The following is a 23,434-nucleotide window of genomic DNA, read 5'->3' as shown; positions in this document are numbered from 1 at the left end:
AAGGGTTTGTGCATCAATCAGCATCTCCCTCACATGATGGGATAACGCAGCAATTTGCGTTATGTAGGAGAGGCGACCAACAGGCCGCGGGTTTGAACACTGCAGCAGTTGATTTTACCAGATAGGAGGAAGTGATCTGTGAAATCAGCTGGTGTTGTGATTGATCAGGAGGGAACCCTGCAGCCTCTTGACCCCGCATTGCACAACGTTGCCCATTCCTATGTGACATCAATATTGTGAAGCTGCTTTCCAAGTCAATACAGATGGAAGATGGTCAGCAGTGCATGTAGATAGACTCACTGAGTCAATTTACAGGCACACTCACCAAAACATTCAGGACAATATTTTGATGTCAAGTAACAAGATTTCTGTACTGAGTTGTTTTGTAGCTGATCAGTGAGTCCAAATACATTGGTGATCAAGCCACCCTGCCCTTTGTAGTGTTACTGTTTGACCATTTTTGATGAATTCGGACATTGGGATTTCAAGGATTTATTAATTGTTGAGTAGTTGGAGTATTTTTGTGTTGACGTTCTTTTTGAAAATGACCACAGTGACCAAATAGACTTTAAATCTACCAGTGTGTATATTCATGTAACTTTTGATAGTACTTCTGACAGTCAATGAGTTCTTCCTGAGGCTGGTCTCCTGTGAGTGCGAGGGTGGTGAAAGGTTAAAAGGTGGTAGTTAAAATAATACATAACTCGAAACCTTAAAACATCCTTTCATAAAAGAACTGCAGGAGACAAATATGTGGCAAATTTAGTATTTCCCGGGACGAGCACTACACAGCTAAAAGGTGTAGGTGTTGGTGGCTGCAATGGAGTTGTTCTGAAAGAAGGAGAAGAAGCAGGAGCAGTTCAGAAGGTGATGCAAAATGACACTTTTATATCGACCTAAAGTGGAGTGTCGTCAGAAGAGATGGATCTAACAGGAGACGCAGGTTGAGCTTCCAGTTTGTACTCCGCTCTTCCACTTTTCCTTCGATCTCGTCACCTCACAGAATCATTTCTCAGCGGGCGCCCGAGCTCCCGACCACCCACTGAATCGACTTCTTTCAGCAGCCGCATGTGACCTTTTCTACTGTCTACAGTGATAACCTTGATGACATGCACAGTCTAAAAACACATGTCTTAAAGGTATTTATGTTCTTGAATAACGATAAATCTTTCAAACAGAATTTCCTACTTGTATTAGAACCATTAGAGAAAACTTTAATGTGAGAAAGTCAGCAGTCAGATCTCTATTTAATTGGGTTCAGATTGAGTTATCTAAGTGCATGACAACATCCTGACTCTCTCTGTGATGACATGACACCTCTATAATTCAACCCAATCTAAAGTTAATGGAAAACACATCAATCAATAAGAAGCCCAACTATTCCACATATCCCTTGCTTCTTGAGTGGGTGATTACCTCTTCAGAAAGATCAGAAGGCTGCCTCAGAGAGACATTTCAGCCGCTGAGACAAATACCCCAATTAGAAGCCGTATCGGTCGCTGCCATCATTGGCCGCGGTACGATTGTTTGTGACACTCATCTGGAGTGTACTTTTAAAAAATGTGAATGTGTGTATTTGTGTTTGCGCGCCACATCTTCTCTTTCACGGTGAATCATTGGATGTGTCAGGCCAGTTTATCAGTGACTCTGATGAGCAGTGCGGCGGTGACGGCCTGTCGGTAATGGGGCTGACAGAGCAGTGATGGATCATTCCAGCCGCACTCTCGCCACGTAGACATGTTGTAAATGACTTTTGGAGGGTTGTGATGACTTGTGATGGCTGCTGTTTGTGGTCGTCGGTTCCCTTTTTGTCTGGTCTCATCCCGTCTCTCTGTTTTTCGTCATGATCTGTGGGTAGCGTGATGCGTTTTGATGATGCACACTGGCTGTGTGGATGTGAACTCTGTGCACTTCCCCCAGCTTGTCTTTCACCTTCACATTTTTGCATCTGCTCGCTTGCTGCTCCCTGCTACCTTTGTGCCATTTTCCTTAACTTCATCTTGACCTTGCCTGTTTTGTTCTTTCCACTTCCCTTACTCGTCCTTTTCTTTGTCCTACTTGTCTTTTCTCTGCACATTTGCATTGGCCTTTTACTCGCTCCCTGCTGCTTCTGTGTCATTTTGCTTTACTTTATCTTATGCTTGTCTAACGGTCGCCTCCATCCCCCACACACCATCCTTTATTTGTCTGCTCTCATTCCATCCGTCTCCCTCACCTTTATCTGTCCCATTTCCCTCGCTCTGATTCCTCCCCCTTCTTCTCTCACTCTCTCAATCAACTCAAGTAATTTCTCTTCCTTATTATCGATCCGCCCATCCCATCTGCTCTTCCGCCCATCCATTAAACACTCTTTCATTTTGTCCTTCCAGTGTGACCCAGGAGAAGCCACCAAGTTATTGTATGACCTTCTGTACACCGAGCCCATCAAGATCGTCCTGATGCCCGGCTGCAGCGGCGTTTCCACGTTGGTGGCCGAAGCCGCACGCATGTGGAACCTCATTGTGGTGAGTGTCTTTTACCTTTTTGTACCGAAGTACACACATTTTTTGAAGGTCCCCCGTCATTTTAACCCAGGTTTTCAAATTGCTGAAGGTGGAGAGACGTGAGCTGCAGTTTCTGTTAAAATGTGCACTCCTTCTCAGCCAAATGTGAACACACTGACATGATACAAGTATTTTTAGCACCTACCATTTCATCTCCAATATCCATCGCAAATAAACACCATAAATCTGCTTAGAGATCGCAGAAAAGGATGCTTCTTATAAGTCCAGGGCGCCCCGAGAATCATAAGATACCTAATACCTTACCTAATTTCCCCTCAGGGATAAATAAAGTTATCTATATATCTATCTATGTATCTATGTATCTCTGTATCTATCTATCTATCTATCTATCCATCCATCCATCCATCCATCTATCTATCTATCTATCTATCTATCTATCTATCTATCTATCTATCTATCTATCTATCTATCTATCCATCTATCCATCTATCCATCTATCCATCTATCCATCTATCCATCCATCCATCCATCCATCCATCCATCCATCCATCCATCCATCCATCCATCCATCCATCCATCCATCCATCCATCCATCCATCCATCCATCCATCCATCCATCCATCCATCCATCCATCCATCCATCCATCCATCCATCTATCTATCTATCTATCTATCTATCTATCTATCTATCTATCTATCTATCTATCTATCTATCTATCTATCTATCTATCTATCTATCTATCTATCTATCTATCTATCTATCTATCTATCTATCTATCTATCTATCTATCTATCCATCCATCTAAAAGCTTAGTTAAGTTTTATTCACTATCAAAGTCATCCAGTGATAGTTTTCGGATTGCAATATGATTCATGATACTGGAGGGAATCATTTTTTATTAAAAAAATGTACTGAAATGATAAATGATGAATTTGGTTTTGTGAGGATCTGTACCAAACAATGATTTTTCTCATTTGTTTGTAGATACGACTTGTAGGGCGGGGCATCTTTTACATTGACACATTACTTCATTCAGAATGGTATTTTGACATACTTTGCCTTAAACAAATATTGTGCCCCCCTGAAATTTGGATTTTGCACTAGTCCGTTTTGTGATTTCGATGAAATTGCGATTAATCGTACAGTAGAGCTGCAATAATCAGTTGACTAATCCATTGGTCGATCGACGGAAAAATAATTACTAACTATTTTGATAATCAACTCATTTTTGAAGTAATTTCTCATGGAAAAATAGCTGAAAATGCTGTTCACTTGGAGATTTCCTGCTTTTCTCTGCTTTATATCATATTTAACTGAATATCTTTGGTTTTTGCGGTGATGAAAAAAGACATTTAAACATTCAAAGACGTAATTTTGAACTACTACCAATAATAGAGCAAAAAATTGTCGGATTAATCAATAAAAATGATCATTAGTTGCAGGCCTATTATACAGCCCTACTTCTAATTGTGCCAATTTGGCAAAACATAAACAAATATAGGCTATGTCTGAGAGGGGTCTTCAGTGTTGGGCATTAAAAAAACCTATTCTAACTCAGCTGCACTGCTTTATAACACTTTCCACATATGCATTAACTTAAGGGGACAGTTCATCGTCATCGTAAAAGTAAAAAAACATATTTCCTCTCTTACCTGGTACTATACACTCGTGCAGATTTCTGTCTCAGAGTTTTCAGCCGCTAAACCCAAAACAATGGAGGTAAATAGAATTCTGTTTGTGGGATTTACAGCACTGAGAGAATAAATAAAATTTACATCTCTTTCCAGTGTCCCTGCTCCTCTGGAAAATCCACCGAGCACACTGTCAACAGTTATGGGGAACATTTCTTTGGTCGAAAATTGACAATGACATCATTTCACAGCCAGTCTGTGAATTCACCTGCACTGTATTTATGTGGAGGCTGAAATCTTGGAGAGCTATCTCAAATCCTGAACACTAAAACTGAAACTATCTTGCATGGTGGCTCTGTTATGAATGCAACTATTTACCATTTAGACCCTTTTGCCCAAAGCGACATGTATAACTGCACTGATCCTCAGTAGGGAACAAGAGTGAGATGCAAAACAAACAGTTAAGAAGACAGTCTTGGCTCTCGCCCCTTGTCTCTGCCTCTGCTGGACTTTTGTTAGGGATAGCACGGAGAGTGATAGGAGCCTACAAGAAACCTTGAAACTGACACTGAAATCTTCAGCTCCGTTGGTTCGTCCCTCTGTTTTGTGCACAGACGGTGTAAAATGTTCTGTAGGAGCTGTTGGAAGCTGATGTTCGTCTAACAGATGATCGCTTGTACTCGTGGTAATTATACTAAGAATAATCAATGCTGTAGTTGTTTATTGATTTTAAAATACTTCACACAGCACTTTTAATTAGCGGCAACACTTTACGCGGCAGTTTCCCTATACTGCATTGACAGCGACACTACATGCAGGACTAAATGTATTGTTTGACCTCACATATTGCATCAAAATACATTTATAATTGGCACAAATGCATCCCAGATCTCTAAATGAGCGAGAGATCTGATGCTGTCTCCTGCTGCTGTCATTTTTTAAAAACACTTCTGCCTTTTACGCCTCCGTCAGTTCGTTTATTTTGTTTATCTCATTCTCCGTCTTCTCTTGATCTGCCTCTCTGTCACTCACACTGCTCTGCTTATTAGCTTTCTCCTATAATTGAAGTTACATCCAGAGATTAGTCATCGAGAACAATCAGTTCTAGTGGTTGGCATCTGCCCCTCGTTCTCGTTTCTGGTCTCTCTTTCTCTCTCTCTTTGTCACCCTTTCTTTCCTCGTCATTAAAAACTCTTTTCCACATTTTGACTCTCCGCTTGCCTCTTTTCTCAGTCTGCTGCTGCTGCCTGGAGCTGGCCTGCTTTATTTCAGCCCCTTTTTCCTTCCTTCCTTCCTCCTTTCCATCTCTACCATCTTTCTCTCCCACTCTTCATTTCCGCCCCGCTCCCTCAACTCGAGCAGTCGATTCTCCCGGCACACAAAGGGATCTGTCTCTCTTTACTACACGCCACCACCGGCACAACCTCCTAACCGCCACACTCAATTATTTCTGTATGCTGCCTGCCTTCAGAAGCCTACTCGCATGTCAAACAGCCTCATCAGAGCACCGGGGAGGCAAAAGGAACCTCCATTTCTGGACGCCGATCAAGAAGGGGCTCGTGATCGGCTCCTCTAGGCGCAGTGTTAATTTGATCCCCCATCTCCCCTTCTAAAAGCACTGTAAGCCATAGACATCAATGATCTCCCACTACAAGGCTAGGGGAGAACTGACGAACTGAGAATCAAGAGATATTGTTTGTGTTTTTTGGGAAGCTTGGGTGGGGAACTTTGCCTGTTACAGAGTGCTGCTACATTGGTCTATTTCTGCCACAGAAGCTTTTTGCCCCATTTTAGTTTAGTCACTGTTTTTTCGTGTCGGTGAAGGTTTATATGAGCGTTAACACGAGAAATAGAATAGAATAGAATAGACTAGAATAGAATAGAAAGCCTTATTGTCTGCCCCAAGCGGTGACAGAAATATCTATTTGACAAGACCCCAACAATAAAACACATCACATATTTAAACGCAAGTACAGACATCAAGGAAATATTAAACAGAAAGAGGAAACAGTAGCCGAAAGTAGCAGTAGCCGAAAGCAGCTGTTTAGAGTGGTTACCTGTGTGATCAGGGTGGCTTTCCTGATCACAGAGCGGAGGTACAGTTCAGGGATCTGTGTTGTTGGTGGTACAGTCCAATGATCTTGCATTTGGGATGAAGGATTTTTAGTAGATGTTTTTAGGGGCCAGAGGGACTTTGAAGCATCTACCTGATGGGAGTAGTTGGAAGGAGTGATGGAGGGGTGAGAGGAGTCTTCTGTGAGCAGGGTGGCTTTCCTGATCACAGAGCGGAGGTACAGTTCAGGGATCGGTGTTGTTGGTGGTACAGTCCAATGATGTTGCTTGCCTGTTTGACAATATGGGGGAGTTTTGTTTTGTGTTTCGTGGAGAGGGAACCATACCAGGAGGAGGTATTGAGAAGCTTAGACCTCCTCCTTTGGCGGTTTCTAGGTTTTCGCAATTCAATTATCAAAGTACCCCTTAAGACACGTTTTAAAATATGTAAAAATGCACTGCTGTGATATAATGTTTTTCCCACATTAAAAAAAAATCAGAAAGGGATCTGGAGGAACATCTACTCTTTCTCCCACATTGAGAAATTCTGGATTTGGCCTCAAGCCCAGCCGAACGCTGCTGCTTGCACTAGGTCGATCAGGGATAGAGCAGTTATCATCAAGATGGTGAGAAACATCTGAGGGGCGCACCAAAATCGGCGACTAGCAGATGCATCAGAATGGTAATTGTAGTTAGTGTCTTATATTTTTTTGTAATTCAATTCAATTTTATGTCTCAAATTTTATGTATCAAAACAAATAACTCTTTGCTGACAGTCTGCTCTGCGTTGGAGGTTTCAGGTTTCTTTTGCATATTTTACAGTGATTGACTTTTGAAACTGTGAAATCTAAATTGCCGCGCACACACAACTCCCCCTTAGAAGATGAATGTGAAAACACCTCTCGAGTGACAAACTTTGCAAGTCAACATAGTCAAGGTCAGACATTTCAGGCGACATAAGCATAAGGAAAACATATTTTGCAATTCTACCGGCAAGGTGCTGTATTTTTCTGTTGGTTTTATTAGTTTTGTTTAGTTTGAGATTCCTGCCTCCGCTTACAGTTGAGTTCATTTAAACTTCTTTTGCGGTGCTTACAGTATCGAAAAATCACATTTGTAATGTGAAATGACTGTGTCTGAAACCACTCCCTCGTTCACCCGCGCTCTACTTTTTAACATTCAATCATTTACTCTACACTGAGCAGTGAACGGACACTTATGCATCATCATTATTTTTGCATCATCATTGATTTTGAATATCTGCATTGTTAGCGGATCAGTAACTGGCACTCATCCTCATAATGTCGTTCCTTTTTTTATTTCATTGACTGTATGTTGAGTATAACGTACATTTCTTAGAATACTGACACTCAAATAGAGCGATGAACATTAAATATAGTTCACTAGAAAGTAAAGTAAAGTAGTGTTCTGGAAGAAGACGTCACTACAGAAGTTTATGCCTCTAAGTTTTAGCCACACTTACACGAACATATGACTTTTCCTTTATCCCCACCAGCAGGTCATTGTTTTCACTCTTTTAGTTAAATAGCTTGACATGATTTGGCTCAAAATTGTGTGCAGACAGTCATCGTTCCCAGACGATGTATCCTAATTACTATGGTGACCCCCTGTCTTTTCATCTAGTACCATCATCAGGCCAAGTTGTTTGGCACTTCTGCTTATTAGACGGTGATAGAGATAGACAGGAAGGGCAGGGGAGAGAGAGGGGGTACTTAATGATATGCACTCTACCTGGTGAGCTACCAGAGCGCCTCCATTTTTCTAATACTTTGGTTTACGACTGATTACCTGAAAAAGTAATTGCATTCCCATTAGCCTCAGCTGTATTTCTTGTTTATCTCTGATTAGCAAATGTTTGCATGTTAGCATTTTAAACTGTGGTAAATATTACCAGTTAAACATCAGCAGTGTTATTCTGAGCATGTTAGCGTGCTGACATTAACATTCAGTTCAAAGCACTGCTGTGTCCACATGCAACCCCACAGAGGTGCTAGCGTTAAACTCTCAACAAAGATCCATGTACATGCACTGGATGAATGCAACTTTGACGCTCGAGGGAGAATTTACAGCAGAAAGACGGCGTGTGTGGGATTGACTCAAAATAAACTACAATGGCTGTGTTCTTGGTAATAAAGGGACACGTCACCCAGTGCAATGGTTTGTCTCACTGGTGTGTTTTTAGACAACAATGGAGCTGTCACAACGGCTACTTCTGTTTTTGGACATTAATGTTTTTCCCCTGTTTCTTCAGTCCTAACCATCTATTGTCATGTAAGATTCCTGCCGCCCCCCCCCCCCCCCCCCCCAATCCCGGCACACCTGTTTCCCATTCGTTAATTATCTTCCCTGCTTTTATACCAGCCCACGTCAGGTCAAGGTAAAAAATAAAATTAGCAAATGTTTTGTTACTAAGCTGGACCAAAACAGTTAAAACTGGGCTTGAGTAGATCACAACATGTTTTTGTTTACGCTCTGAATCTTGTGGGGATATGTAGTAGTTACCTGGATGTAACTCCAGTTCTAAGAGTACGTGTGAATCCCACTATTTTTAGTATAAAGTCGCCTGACATGTTTGTGATCAAAAGAACGCTTGTGTGTAATTTTCCTTCCATAGTGTTGAACAATAAATTCCCTGATCAATAATCATGAAAAATCATGACTGAAAGAACGAGGTCGTGGGTACAAGCGGCCGAAATGTGTTTTCTCAGGAGGGGGCTGGAGTCTCCCTTAGAGAGAGGGTGAGAAGTTCAGCATCCGTGAGGAACTCGGAGTAGAAGCGCTGCTCCTTTGCGTTGAAAGGAGCCAGTTGAGGTGGTTCAGGATCATCTAGTAAGGATGCCCAGGCAAGTCCAGCTGGGAGGAGGCCTCGGGGAAGACCCAGGACTAGATGGAGAGATTAGATCTCCACACTGGCCTGGGAACGCCTCAGGATCCCCCAGTTAGAGCTGGTTAATGTGGTCCGGGAAAGGGAAGTTTGGGGTCCCCCTGCTAAAGCTGCTGCCCCCGAGACCCGACCCCCGATAAGAGGCTGAAGATGAGATGAGATGAGATGAATAATCGCGAAAAGCATGAAACTGATATTTCCTCTGACAAAAACCAGGATATCAAAATCTCATATTGTGACATCCCCACATGGAAGTCTGACCAATCCCAGCGCTTCAATACTACACAGGGTTCGTCTTGCCAAGAAAAGCAGTGATTCATAATACCTCGGTCTAGACACGGGCAGCGTTCCAGCCTTCATTCCTGTTTCTTGCCTTCTTATTCCTGACCTCAGCTCATTCCCCTGACTGCTCCATTCCTATTTAGTTTGCCCTCGCTGACTTATTACCTGTTTCTGAACTATGGCAGGGGGGGATGAGCTATGAGCTTTGTCTACACTGGCAGTACTTGTCAGTAGGATCGATGCAGTGATGGTTTTGGTAGTTTCATGTGATGGCAACATAACAGTTGATCAGACAAACGGACTGCTTCCTGGGTCACCATCTAAACCAGACCAGACGGAGGTTCGGACATTTAAAGATGTCATTTCATTTGTCATTTCACTCCTGTTACACTGTCTGCATGTGCTCCTGTATGTTATGAACGCCTACCTTGTTTATTACTTATGTAATAAACCCCAAAGCTGCTGCTGGTTTATCCAGGTCTTTCGATGCCGCGCCCAGATGAGCTGTCACTTCCTGCATAGTTTCCCTTCCTCTGTATGTGCCCACAGGGATTTGTTATTGTGGGGAGTCCACATTGGACATAACATGTGTCTTCTAAAATTCCCCTCTTGCTCCCATTGGTGAACATCCCAAAGCTGTGTAGGTAATGGGGCTGAGATGAGAACTGAGGACGAGGCTACGCTGTTTGTATCTGTTATGGTTCCCTAAATTCCAGGTTCCTAATTTTAAAGGAGACCTGTCGAGGATTTTATCTCTGTGAAACTAATTGTCAGATGAACTGTCTTCTCCCTGTTTCTGTGTGTATTTTCCACCATCTCGCTTCCCTGCTGTTTTTGGACTGACTCACTTCTTAGCAGCCTGCGTCTCGTGGGAATTGCCTAACAATTCAAATTATATGGGTCCAAATGAAAGAAACGGATGATCACTGGGGCTACTCTTTGCAACATCAATAATTAGATCCTTTTTTTTAATTTGTTCTGTTTGTAATAGCCGAATATGTCATCGCAATTTCATGGCAGTGTGTGCATGAGAAATTGTCCATCCAGTGTTTTCGTTTTTTTAAAAATTGAAATTACAGTGTTTATCAGCACACCTGATAAGCCGGAGGGAAGGAAATGGGAGCGAGGTGGTTTTCTCTGTGGTTCTCTGTCTTTTTGCTGGCTTTCCTCTCTGTTGTTTGCTGTTTGAACCAGTCGCCATCAAAGAACACTGTGTACACGGGAGGAACAAGAGTCCGGATTTGAATACGTTTTGATTGAAGTCTGTTTACTACTGATGCTTGGAAGGACCTCCAATAGGACATTTTTCCCTACCTCCTAAACTTCTACATCCTTAACTTCTTCTTGCCTTTTTTCTGTTTTCCGCTTCTTTCTTTTCTTTTCTCTCATGTTTCCCAGCTGTCCTACGGCTCCAGCTCACCGGCCCTCTCCAACCGCCATCGTTTCCCCACCTTCTTCCGCACGCACCCGTCCGCCACCCTTCACAACCCCACCAGGGTGCGGCTGTTCCAGAAGTGGAAGTGGACCCGCATCGCAACCATCCAGCAGACCACCGAAGTCTTCACCTCAGTCAGTATCTTTAATCTTCTCCATCTCACCGTCAATTTTACACCTTAGTTTTTTTTTTTTTATCTCCGTCTCTTTCTTTTATCTCCCTCACTTGCTTTTTTTTTATCACTTTCTCCACGTCGTTACTTTGGCTCCATCATTTTTGGATAAGTGTCAGCTTCCCTTATTGCCTGCCTGCCTCTGGATGTTTGTTTATGAGAGCTGTTGTGTTCCCGGGCTATGCAATATTCCTTCATTCTCTCCGGGCGATTGATGGAGGATTTTTGAAGTAATTTGTTGGGAGTATTGGTTGTGGGAAATATCGATCAAGCAATACATCTCTCCCAGGCACGGCGGTCAATACCATGACACTTGGGTTGGTTCCTGTAATGGAGGTTAATGATCCCGCTCTCACATTCTTTCCTCTTCCTTCTCACATTCTTCTATTCTGCTTTCAGCTCATGTTCTTTGTCTAAAAATCTATTTTCTCCCTTGCTGACTTTCTTGTTTATCATACACAATGTCCATCCCTCTCTTGACATTTCTCATATATACTTCAGGTGTTTTTATATCTTTTTTTTCCCGTCTCTTCGGACTTGGTTGCTTTTCTTTTGTCCTTCTCTGTAATCTCAGCCAGGCACCTCTGTCTGTCTCGGTTCAGCTGCCTCTCTAACCTAGCCCTCTCCCCCTGTCTGTCTCCCTCTGCCCTTTCCTTTCATCTCACAGACTCTGGACGATCTGGAGCAGAGGACGAAGGAGGCAGGCATTGAGATCAGCGTTCGCCAGAGTTTCCTCACCGACCCGGCTGTCGCTGTCAAGAACCTCAAGGTGCTTTGATTAAAAATTCATCTCAGCTGCTGGTCCTCTCTCCCCCTTTCTCCTTCCTCCTCCGGCTCACAGCTGCACACGATACCATTAGCATAGAGGCGATTTGATAGAGGAAATTAATGCGCCATGCTAATTAGCAACTCCTGAACAGCCGTACGTGCCGTCCTGTCAGCAGCAGAAACTTTGGCACGCTGCGTTGCCACATCAAGCTGTGCTATAGTGAAGCTATATTATTGATGCTGATGTCTCTAAGTAATTTCGTGTTTTCATGTTTTGACGCAGCGTCAAGATGCAAGAATCATTGTCGGGCTCTTTTACGAGACTGAAGCCAGGAAGGTGTTTTGTGAGGTTAGTACCATTTCTCGTTCAATTGATCCCAGAAGACTGAACCTGGCTATTAGCAGAAATTGAGCTGTGTAATGAGTTGTTTGACTGTCTGAATAAATCTTCCTTGTTTGGCAGTGGTACAACATACTCAAAACATCTCTGAGAATAATTCTCCTCATGCTTATTTATCATTCTCTCCCTCCCTTCATCTCCCTCCCCGCTGCAGGTGTTCAAGGAGAAGCTCTACGGGAAGAAGTATGTGTGGTTCCTGATAGGCTGGTACGCAGACAACTGGTTCAAGATCAAAGACCCAGCTATCAACTGTACGGTGGAGAACATGACGGAGGCCGTGGAGGGACACGTGACCACCGAGATTGTCATGCTGAATCCCGAGACGGTCCGCGGCATCTCCAACATGGTGGGAACACACAAAACACAATTATGTCTCTCATTACTATCGTGAATATATTGCAACAGCTTGGGATTACATGTGTGTTCCTGTAGTGGACAAATAAGTGTCATTTGTGTCATAGAGTGAAGCGTCTTATGAAGAATATATCACAAAATAATTGAATTTCCCCTTGCAGGATTAATGAAGTTATTCTTCTTCTTCTTCTTCTTCAATGCAAAATACTTAGAAGTCCAAATTGTTAAATGAGCTTATATTGACATCAAATAGATTACGTCTTGGCTTTGTCGCGTAACTACACATGGGAAATGGAGTTCCCAATCGTATTTTCCAAAATACAAATACAGAGGGAAACAGCACAAACAAAACATATCACAGAAACTAGGGATCATACTGATAAATTATATCCTATTGATAAATGAAAATGTAACCATAACAACATCTGTAAATCCATCATGAAGTGCAGTACCTACCACCTTGAAACACATCAGTAAATGCCATTAGTTGATTTTAATGGAAAAATACACTTTGGTTTACACTAATTATCACCTGTATTTTCTCAATTTGCACCCGAAAGGTGAAATGAAAAACTGAGATTAAGTGCAAATGTGATGTTGATTATGTGCCAGAGTGTTTGAGTACTCAAAGCGCAGCTGAAGCCTCACAGAGCTGCTAACATGGCTGTAGACTCTCTTGCAACTGCTCTTTCTGCCCCCGTCTCAAGGTCTGACTCCCAAAAGATAGTGCGCTGCTTATATTACAGCACAAACACACACAGAAGGTTTGCTTGCTGTTTTTGTTTTTTTTGCCTCCGATGCAATTATCCATGTGGCAAAGTATGAATGTTGCCTTTGCACCTAGAACACAGTTAACTGGGCAGAACAGCAGAGAGGAGAAGAAACAACGATTGTTCAGACTGGGAGCTACAGGTCCGTCTAAACTTCAGGCAAGGGATTTAAACATGACAGTGAGAAATCATATTTGGTATTTTATATCCCAGTCTGCCAGTGCTGTTGGTGTCCTCAAACGCAGACCATCAGACTGTTAAAGAAGAGAGCATCATTTGAAGCACAGGACACCCCGTATAAACGCGCTTCATTACCACCAGCTCTCTGATGACACTAATAATTCACTGTAAACTGCGTGTGGCTGTTAGCGCTGGTCTTTGTGAATTGGACTGTTTTTGCAGTGAGGCTCATTTGCATAGAAAGGGGCCAATTTTGTGGCAAATTTATGCATATTACTTTATTTGAATAGCTGCAAAGCACCAAGATGCGGTTTGCTCGGCAGCACAGTTAGGGGGAGCATTTCACGTTTAGCGGGTGCTTTGAGAATTACAGTTTCTTTGTCTTAGCAAAAGCTGCGCACTCCTTTTGTGAATTAAATGGTAAATGGACTCAAGGCGCTTTCACAGTGTTTGTCACATTCACCCATTCACACAGACATTCACACTGATGGCAGTGGACATTTACAATCCATCTAATCTAATCGAACCATGCACACCACATTTACACACCCATGCACAGCGCGGGGAGCAATTCAGGGTTCAGTGTCTTGCCCAAGGACACTTCGACATGTGGACCGGGGAAGCTGGGATTGAACAGCTGATCTCTCAATTGGAGGACGACCCACTCTATCACTGAGCCACAGCCGCCCAATTAGCCCCTTAACAATCAAAATAAACACTGACAAATTCCTAGACTTATTTCCTCAATTCAAAATAATTAATAAGCCCTAACAAACTGTAACATATGATACTTCTGCTATTTTTCTTTTTAACTTCTTTGGTGTATCCGCGCGGCACTTTCCGGTGATCACTTGTCAGTTAGATAAAGTTCCTTCTTGGATTTTCTGTCAATGTAGCTTTAGCTCTTTGTCTGTTGTCATTCTTTGTGATTCACGCTACTGTTCCGAACTATTCAGCCCTAATCCGTATTCCTGGCAAACGGATCGATCCCCATGAGATTTAGAGTTTTATTCCCCAGGAAAGAACAACAATAATGTCACCGCTTCAGTGAACTGTGACCTTATTTCAATACGGTTCATAACCCGCTCATAGAATAGCGAGTACAAAAAATGACGTTTAATACTGTCACACTCTTTCTTAACATCTTTATAATTTTGCATGATCCTGGTTTTGCCTCTCAGGTAGCAGTCGCTCTCTGCTTCTCTTTCACCCGTCGTTCTCCTCTGTTCACCTTCTCTAATCCTCTTAAACTCTCTTCCTCTCTCCGTCTCTCCCATTGTTCGACCTTCGCTGACTGCGCCGGTCTATGGTGGATCATCCTTTCATTCTTCTTGTTTACCCACCTTTTCCTTCTCCTTATCATTTATTCATCCCCACCTTTTCCACCATCCACCCTCTCTCCCCCGTGCCCCTCCTGTCCTCGCTCCCACTTCATCAGCAGCTGTTGTTTATATTCATACAGCACCTGCCGCTACCTGCTGATTTAGCTGTTGACGTGCTGCTCAACGGCTGATAAGAATTACAGCCTGAGCCCCTGCTCATAGTCAATCCATTCAAATTCAATTTCCAAGTTTGAAATTGGCATATTTCTTTTAGATAGAGCATTCAGATGAAGTCTGCGTGCCAGTACCGCAGGGTCTGCAATAGCACATTGTCAGCTACCTTTCAGAAGGTAGTGGCAGATTTAAATGCCAAATGCCAAGGTGGAATTTCAATGAGATGAATTTGACATACCTGAATCGGGGGTGTGGGGGCCCTAATTGGCCTCAGAAAATCCACAGGGGCACCTTGGTGGAAATAATCTCCTAACAAACATGTGTCCCCTCGTCCAAAGGGTGATAATGTTTATTGGTGTTTAATTACATGAACAGTTTCATTGTACACTTGCACCCAGATGTGGATGTTTTATACTGCCATCAGAGCCGAAATAGGAACGTTGCCTTAATTTTAACTATTATCACCGCACTTCACTTTTCTACTTTCGTAAAGTTGCAGATAGGGGCATCTGAAATATTCAAAGAAAACTGCCTCTTACGTAATAAACATGTAAATAAATATTTTACCTTCCTTCTCTAGTGAGTGCAGCTTATTTAATGGAATAATTCAACGTTTTCGGGAAGACACTTATTCCCTCAAATGAGAAGATTGATACCGCCCTTTCAAGTCTGTACCAATCAATCAATACATCATCCAATCAATCAATTATACTTTTAAATTCTTTCTGTAACAAGCGCCAATGTCCAATGCTGAAAAATGAGGCCAGCATGGAAGTGCAGTTCCTCAAATGGCCACTTGGTGCTGGCTCCAAAAGAGATCCCCATAGACCACAGGTGTTAAAAATGCCCCCTTGATAGTATAAATAAATAGTTTACAGCCGGGAACAAAAATGACACCTGTACTGCGGGTGATTTTTTATATAACTTGTTACATATTTAAATTGTATTACGGCTTCGAGTTATGATATGCATAATTAAAGGTGTGCTACTTTGATTGGCAGATGGGTGCTGTCACAGGTGTCGATTATAGACTGTAGGCTTCATTCAAATCACCTCAGCTGCATCCACGCTCCATCTCTGAGCTCCACTTGGCTCTTCAGAAACCTATGGGTGACGCTACAGAGGCTACATCCTTATTTTATATGTTTTAAATTTTAGCCTATGGTTTAAAAGAGAAATATGAAGCAGCCATTAGCCAGCAGCCAGCAGCCAGCAGGTGGTTGCCCTAGCTTAGCATAAAGGCTGAAACCAGGGGCAAAACAACAAGCCTGGCTCTGTCGAAATGTTACAAATACCGTATGCCTCCCAGCAACTCTAAGCTCACTAATTAGTGAGTGTTTACTTTAAAAATGTGGTCTCAAATCTAAAGCTTAAAGAAAATCTCTTATACAAAATAACCCAAACCTTTGCAGAGAGTTGTGTGTTTGTATATCCTCCAGGTGATCCACCACTGCTTCCCTTTTACAGTCTACTTCTCTTTGCCGTTGAGTTGTAGATATATTAATATCTTGTTTGCAGCATTTCTTAAGAAGGACTCCTCTCTGACATCCTTTCTGTCCTGTTTCTATCAGACATCGCAGGAGTTTATCGCAGCGCTGATGTCTCGTCTGGGTGGGATGAACCCAGAGGAGACGGGTGGGTTTCAGGAGGCCCCTCTAGCCTACGATGCAGTGTGGGCCCTGGCCCTCGCTCTCAATAAGACCGTGGCACCACTGAAGGCCAAGGGCCGACGACTGGAGGATTTTAACTACAACAACCATGACATCACCTCTGAGATCTACAGGGCCCTCAACACAAGCTCCTTTGAAGGTGTTTCGGTAAGTGCAGAAGAAAAAAGGAAGTCCAGTTAAAAAAAACAACTGTTTTTGCTCCCATAGTTATTCATCATATAAAAATTCAGTGTTAAGAAATGGTCCTTGTGGATGTATATAAGGACCTGAATGTCCACTATTTCTGTACAGGAAACAAGAATGATTGAATTTAGTGTAATAAAGTAGCTGATTATGGTTCACATACAGTCCCTGGACACCTTGTTAGACACACCTGTAAAATCTACAGCAGCTCCGCCACATGTTCTCCCTTACGAAGCCTAAAATGGTCCGTTTTTTCTTAAATTTTACTTGTTAATTCAGCCCCAGGCGCCTAAACAGTGGAGCAAGTGAAGCAAATGCATCCCCATTATCCAGTTAAGGGGAAAAGAGTTATATTTTTCCTAACCCACTTTTTGTCTATTTAAAAATAAAGGTATAATTTTCAGCGACTGACAGAAACAGTTTATAAATAAATCACACCATCCTTTGGGTTAGTTCAGTCCAAGCTGTCGCTGCTTTTTTGTGCTATCGCAGTCAATTTCAGTCTGTCAGTCCACACGGGAGTATGTCTACAATGTAAGAAATGTATAATTTAGCTTATCTGCCATCATGGACTGAAAGAGAACATACAGTAGGAACAAATATAACGGTGTATGTAGAATAATAATCCAGCATTATCATTATTCATGTTACACACACTCAGGCTCAAAATACACACACATGCACAAACAGGACCTATATACATGCAATTAATGGAGAGATGTCAGGGCGAGGGGGCGCCCCAAGTAGTTGGGGCCAATGCCTTGCCCAGGAGATGAACTGGCACCTCTCCAGCCACCAGTCCACACTCCATTCATGGTCCACACAGGGACCAGAACGTGCGTCCCTCCGGTTCCCAGCCGAGTCACCTATGGACTGAGCTACTGCTTGGCCCACTGACTCCAGAAAAATTTAAATGAGCTAAAAGTAGGATTGTACTGTTGCCGACATGCCGAACTGAGTTGTGAGTCAACCTTAGCTAACTTTGCCAGCCAGCCCGCCTGGGCATAATGTGCCTTTTTTTATACTTGGCTAAGTGGCAAAGAGAGTGTCTGAAAGTGTCGTGGCAACATGCCAGAGAGGGAGAGGAAGTTAAATAAAGTTGCTTAAATAGAACAGGACAGTAAAGTGTGACGGGTCAAGATAACAGTCAGATGATCAGTGTAAACAAGTCAACACTTGAGGTTATTTAAACTCAAGTGTTAAACTCAAACTTCTTTAATTGGAAATGAAAATCTAAACTGAGTGCTTCCAAAATGTCAGCACCTCCATTGTACAAAGTGATTACTATCTTACTTTACCTTTGGCAGAGCCAGGCTAGCTGGTTCCCCCTGCCTATGAGCTAAGCTAAGCGAACTGGCTGCTGGCTGTAGCTTTGTATTTAGCATAAAGATATGAGAGTGGTATGGATTTTCTCATCTAACACTTGGCAAGAAAAGCAACTAAGTGTATTTATCAAAATGTCGCACTGTTCCTTCAAGGAAGCAGTTAATCATTTGCAGTAAAAAAAAACAAACACATGCTTTCATCTGTGTCTCAGGGCCAAGTGGTGTTTGACGCCCAGGGATCCAGGATGGCAATGACTCTTATTGAGCAACTGCAAGGTAAAACACTCCCACACTGTCCTCCCACAGATGTTGTATTGCAGTAAACAGCGAATGTCACTTGTACATGAAAAAAAAAAAATCACAGCTGACTGTTTTCCTCATGTATCGATTGTTGCTTTCAGCTCATTTCAGAGCAAAGCCTCTTTTATTCGGGGATTGTCGCGAGCTTCTCTGCGATTGGTCTCAATATCCTATAAATGAACATGCGAATGGGCTTGATGCATGATTGTGTTGACTCAAGGCTTCGCTCTAATTGGGCACAAGCCTTCGTTTTTAAGCCGTTTCTGGAAATGGCATCCTATTTGTCACTAGTGACTTAATGAGTTTCCCTGCGCAGGATAAGGTGGAGGATTATTTTCTACCTCTGTTCCCTTTGGTGCCCTAAAGGATGAGGATTTATAATCCTGCCCCTTTTCCCCGCGCACTCTGTCTCATATTTCCTGTTGTGGTGTCGAGGTAATTTGACATCCACAATGAGACGACCTGACTTGCATCTCTGAATCACTGTGGGACCTCATCAGTATTCCTGGTCAAGACCGCCACATAAGCTCCTTTTTTTCCTTCCTTTTCTCCTTGGTACTTCTTTGTTTGGCCTTCTTTGTGCAGCCACTCATTCCTTTTAAGTCTTTTCTATAGGCAGCCATGCCATTAATATGAAGGCACAGGAAATATACAAAAATTGTGGTTTTATGAATATAAATCTGTTCTGGCACATTGTGTTGTATTAGGATCATGATCCCCCCACAAAACACCAGAGAGGGAATTGAATTTCCCAAGCATTACTAATTAAACTCTATCATTCTCTCTGACTTTTGTGCACTGACTCTTACTTACTTACTGTCTTTCTTTCCCAATCATCTAGGAGGCAGTTACAAGAAGATCGGTTATTATGACAGCTCTCAGAAGAACCTGTCCTGGTTTGGAAATGATGTTTGGATAGGTAAGATGGAGTTCACGACACTGTCTTCACCCAGCTTCCTGTGTCTGTGTGTGAGTCAACAGGGCCACATTTCCGTGCTTTGACATTAGACCCCCTCTGGGAGGTTTAATTTAGACTTCCTTACTGTGTAAATGACATATAATCATGCTGGATTTTCTCTAACCTATAGTACGGGTGAAGCTAGTTATTTGGATACTGACGTTTGCCCAAAAAGAGCCGCCTGCACAACACTCCAACGTGTGTTTAAAAATGTTGGTGCGGCAGATGCACAGTAATCAAACTGGGCAGCAGCTACGTTTGACAGGCTAACCCAGGAGTTTTCAACGTATAACACTGTGGGTTTCACCCTCAGACGAAATCAAAACATCTGCGCCAACACTGCTTCCCTCCTCCAGTGAGTTAGCCGCTGGGCTGCAACATTTTTTAAAGCCAAGATTTGTTTATATTTTGGAAAACTGGCACTAAAAGTATTCCAAATTAGCTTTTGGCAGCTCCTGTTTGCAGCGTGCCCTTGAATGTACACTGGATTATCTTAATACTGAAGAACATTTAAACCTTCTGGATATTAAGAAGCTTTTTTTTTTCAGTTTTTTAAGCAGATTTGTGGATGTTCATTTGTGATGGACATCGGAGATTAATTATATTCTCAAAAAGTGAAAGTCATACCACATCCAAAAATAGATGCGTTCAGGTGATGTCTATGTGTTTAGATGTGGTAATTGGGACAAACCAATGGGCCGAGTACAATAACTGCCTGTTGTTCTGGGAACACAGTCGTGGCTGGAGGCGTTATGTTTTGGGATTGTCCGTCCGTCCCATTCTTGTGAACGCAATATCTCAGGAACCCCTGGAGGGATTTTCTTCAAATTTGGCACAAACATCGACTGGAACTAGAAGATGAATTGTAGTCCATAACTCCAGTATTCCTACGCAAATTATGACAACATTTCACACAAAAAACAGGATAAATGATGAAGTGATGAAAGCGAAAGGTTAAACTTCACTGTGATGTGATTACAATGTTCCTGTCCATTATTCAACGCCCTAACTCAGGAACGGCAGGGGGCACATTTAGTCGAATAATGAATTGGTAACCCAAATCTTGAAACTGAGCTGATTGTGTAGATCTGAAGTTGTGTGTGAAGCATCAACGTTTCGCCAAAAAATACACTTAATACCATTCATTAGCTGTAACCACTTATCGGATCCCAGCTGACATTGGGTGAGAGGCGGGGTACACCCTGGACAGGCAGCCAGACTCTCGCAGAGCTGACTTATAGAGACAGACAACCGTTCACACTCTCATTCACACCTACGTGCAATTTAGAGTCACTAATTAACCTAACACCTGCACGTCTATGGACTGTTGGAGGTAGCCGGCGAACCCATGCAAACTTCACCCAGAAAGGCCCCAGACTCAAACCTTGCTCCAGTTTTAGGATTAATTGATACAATTCCTGATTACATTTATTTAAGTACTTTTATCATTTCTAATTAACCCTTCAAATCCTCTCGCATTTGTGCCCACATTTAATACCTTTTTATTAAATTCCCTCAAAGTCTTCACTACAGATATTATGTAAGTCTTGTAAGAACTGACACGTATGTGAACTGCAACAACATTTGTAATTGTAGTTCACCTCCATCCTCACAACCAAACGTTGTCTTTACCACATTCTGCTAAATGAAGAAGCTCGCGCTCACGTCACACACGCCAGAACCTTCTATCTAACTCCTTCTGCCTGTATGTGAAAAACCTATTACTGCTGATTTTCCTCAGACACCAAGACCAATGCTGTGGTTGTTTACTGGCCCGTTCCTCCCTGGAGAGGTGACATACTTGTGCCTGGACAGAGTGTGCCACTAATCAATCCTGCACGCCTCGGTGGTCCGTAGAGAGTCAACTTTTTTAGGCTTTTAAGGAATTGATCCTTTGCCAAGGCTTAACTGAACCCAGAAGTGGTAGTGATTCCGGGTCAGCATCAGTGGCGAGGGACGGTTGACCTGTATGCATGTAGGCAACATGTCCTTCACAGGCCAGCTGCCAACTCTTTAGTTCAGCTTGTTGCAACGTGACTGGCTCGGTGTTAGCCCAGTTAAAACCCACTGGGTTTAAACTGACTCTCTCTCCTCTGTCTCTGACTTGTTTAAGCCCGGCTTCCTCTATTAGACCTTGATTTCATTTTTTTCCCTGTTTGCCAAATAAATACACATCCATCTGACATGTACTCGTTGAGAGATAATGAGTAATTTCCTGCTCTCTGGAGCTGACTCAAGTTTTTATTGATGGGGGGGGGGGGGAGGGGGCGTTTGATTCACTACACTCTGACAGGGTACACATGCAGGTTCTCAACTTAACGCCACCGCTTGTTTTCCTGTGTGTTTACCAGGCGCCGCCCTGCCTCACTTTCTCACTCTCTTCACGGTCGCCCTAACAACCACTTCAGCCCCGCTCTTCTTCTAATCGCTGTGGCAACTGTTATAGAGTTTCGGTCTCCATGGCAACACTCTGTCCTGATTCCTTGATCAAGGACGGAGGAGGGTTTTAATGGTGCGAACGCATTGACTGAATGGACAGGCAACACATTCACGCACATATGCACACTCGCTGCATTAATTACTGTTGTATGCTGCATGCACACTCACTCATTCAGATAAACAGCCTTTAATATCCTCTTCCATGTGCAGCATCATAGTAATAAACATGCATCTTATGTGAAACTGTATTTAATAAGCATTTGAAAGAATGAGAGGTGGCAAACAAAACATGATAAGAATAACATTTAAAATATGCATATATGTAGACATATACTAATTAGTGTTGTGACAAATGTCTTCTTACCGCAGCAACAGAACCTGTAAGTTCCAGTGTCACTTTGGCTCTTTTTGTGCTTTCTTTTACTCGTTTTTTGTTAAAACTCTGGCAGCTGATGTCACACTCGAGTGACACGTCTGGTTCACTGCACATTTGTGCACATCAACATGTGTTGTGTCCGCTGTCAGGAGTGAATGCGCGTGAATGTAGTAGATATACTGTGATTTGCACAGAGGGAAGAACACTTCTCAAACATTTTCTTAATTTCATGTGAACAAAGTGAAAAGCTTATATAGGGTGTCTGAAGGTCTTCAATAGTCTCTAAAAGCTTTGAATTCAGTTTCTTCAAAAGGAAAGGTATTAAAAAATGTTTTAGTTAATTCACAAACGTCTTTAATATTTCGTCGTGCCTGCCAGAGACAGTGATGTAAGTTCTAAAACGTATTTATGTCAAATGCAAACACTGCTTGCTACTGCTTACTACAGTAGCTAGGAAGCTCATCGTTTCATAATTTGCAAGTGTCGATTGTAGGATTCCCTCCATCCATCATCCTTTCCCTGACAGCGTCGCGGGGCTGGAGCCGATCCCAGCTGACAGTGTGAGGCGGGGTACACCCTTGATATGATGTCAGTCGATCGCAAGGCACATAGGCTTCCTTCACGCTGCAGGTCTTAATGCACAATTCTGATTTATTGCTTAAATCCGATTTTTTGTTTGGCTGTTTACATCACGTCTTTAAATGTGGCCTGTCTACGGATTGCTGTGTGAACAGCTCACGCTCCTGAAGTGACCCGCATGCGCATTTGATCATTGATGACATCACGCCACAGCGGTGTTTACGGGGCGAACATGACAACGGCAACCGCTATAACATTAGTATATAGTCTAGCTTGCACCGAAGTGTCCCCTTAAATACTAATGAGCTCTAAAACTTCACTATCCCTCCACTGGCCGCCTGCTTCACTGTTGTCCTCCTATGTTCGTTTTGATTCTGTTCCTGGCTCCCCATTTTTTTCAATCTACTTTATTCGTCATTCATTTACAAAACAGGGCAGTGTGGGTCAGAATGACGTCAAAGTAGCATTAAATGTGACGGGGCTGTTCAAAATCCGATCCCTATCAGTATCGTACCCGATACTAATTCGAAAATGTCAGATTCAATGCAATTTGTGCTGTTCACACTGTCAACAGTAAATAATATATGGGTCACATATGAGCGAAAAAAATCGATTAAGGTCACATGTAACTGCAGTGTGAACGGAGCCATAGGG

General features: G+C 42.6%; 1 protein-coding gene across 1 annotated transcript in view; it reads left to right on the top strand.

Moving 5' to 3' along the window:
* The window catches only part of gabbr1a (gamma-aminobutyric acid (GABA) B receptor, 1a), a gene marked incomplete at its 3' end in the record, with an annotated part of 74,084 nt that overhangs the window by 29,142 nt on the left and 21,508 nt on the right, over positions 1 to 23,434 (top strand). The window contains exons 8-15 of the mRNA XM_083918189.1: positions 2,370 to 2,504; positions 10,774 to 10,944; positions 11,650 to 11,751; positions 12,034 to 12,099; positions 12,305 to 12,496; positions 16,522 to 16,767; positions 18,341 to 18,404; positions 19,270 to 19,347. Of these exons, the coding sequence (XP_083774315.1) occupies positions 2,370 to 2,504; positions 10,774 to 10,944; positions 11,650 to 11,751; positions 12,034 to 12,099; positions 12,305 to 12,496; positions 16,522 to 16,767; positions 18,341 to 18,404; positions 19,270 to 19,347 (1,054 nt within the window). The remainder of the gene's footprint in view (positions 1 to 2,369; positions 2,505 to 10,773; positions 10,945 to 11,649; positions 11,752 to 12,033; positions 12,100 to 12,304; positions 12,497 to 16,521; positions 16,768 to 18,340; positions 18,405 to 19,269; positions 19,348 to 23,434) is intronic.

This window comes from Echiichthys vipera (genome assembly GCF_963691815.1).
Source record: "Echiichthys vipera genome assembly, chromosome: 8".
Classification (NCBI taxonomy): domain Eukaryota; kingdom Metazoa; phylum Chordata; class Actinopteri; order Perciformes; family Trachinidae; genus Echiichthys; species Echiichthys vipera.
The sequence above is the reverse complement of the archived record's forward strand: the minus strand, read 5'-3'. Positions and strand labels throughout refer to the sequence as shown.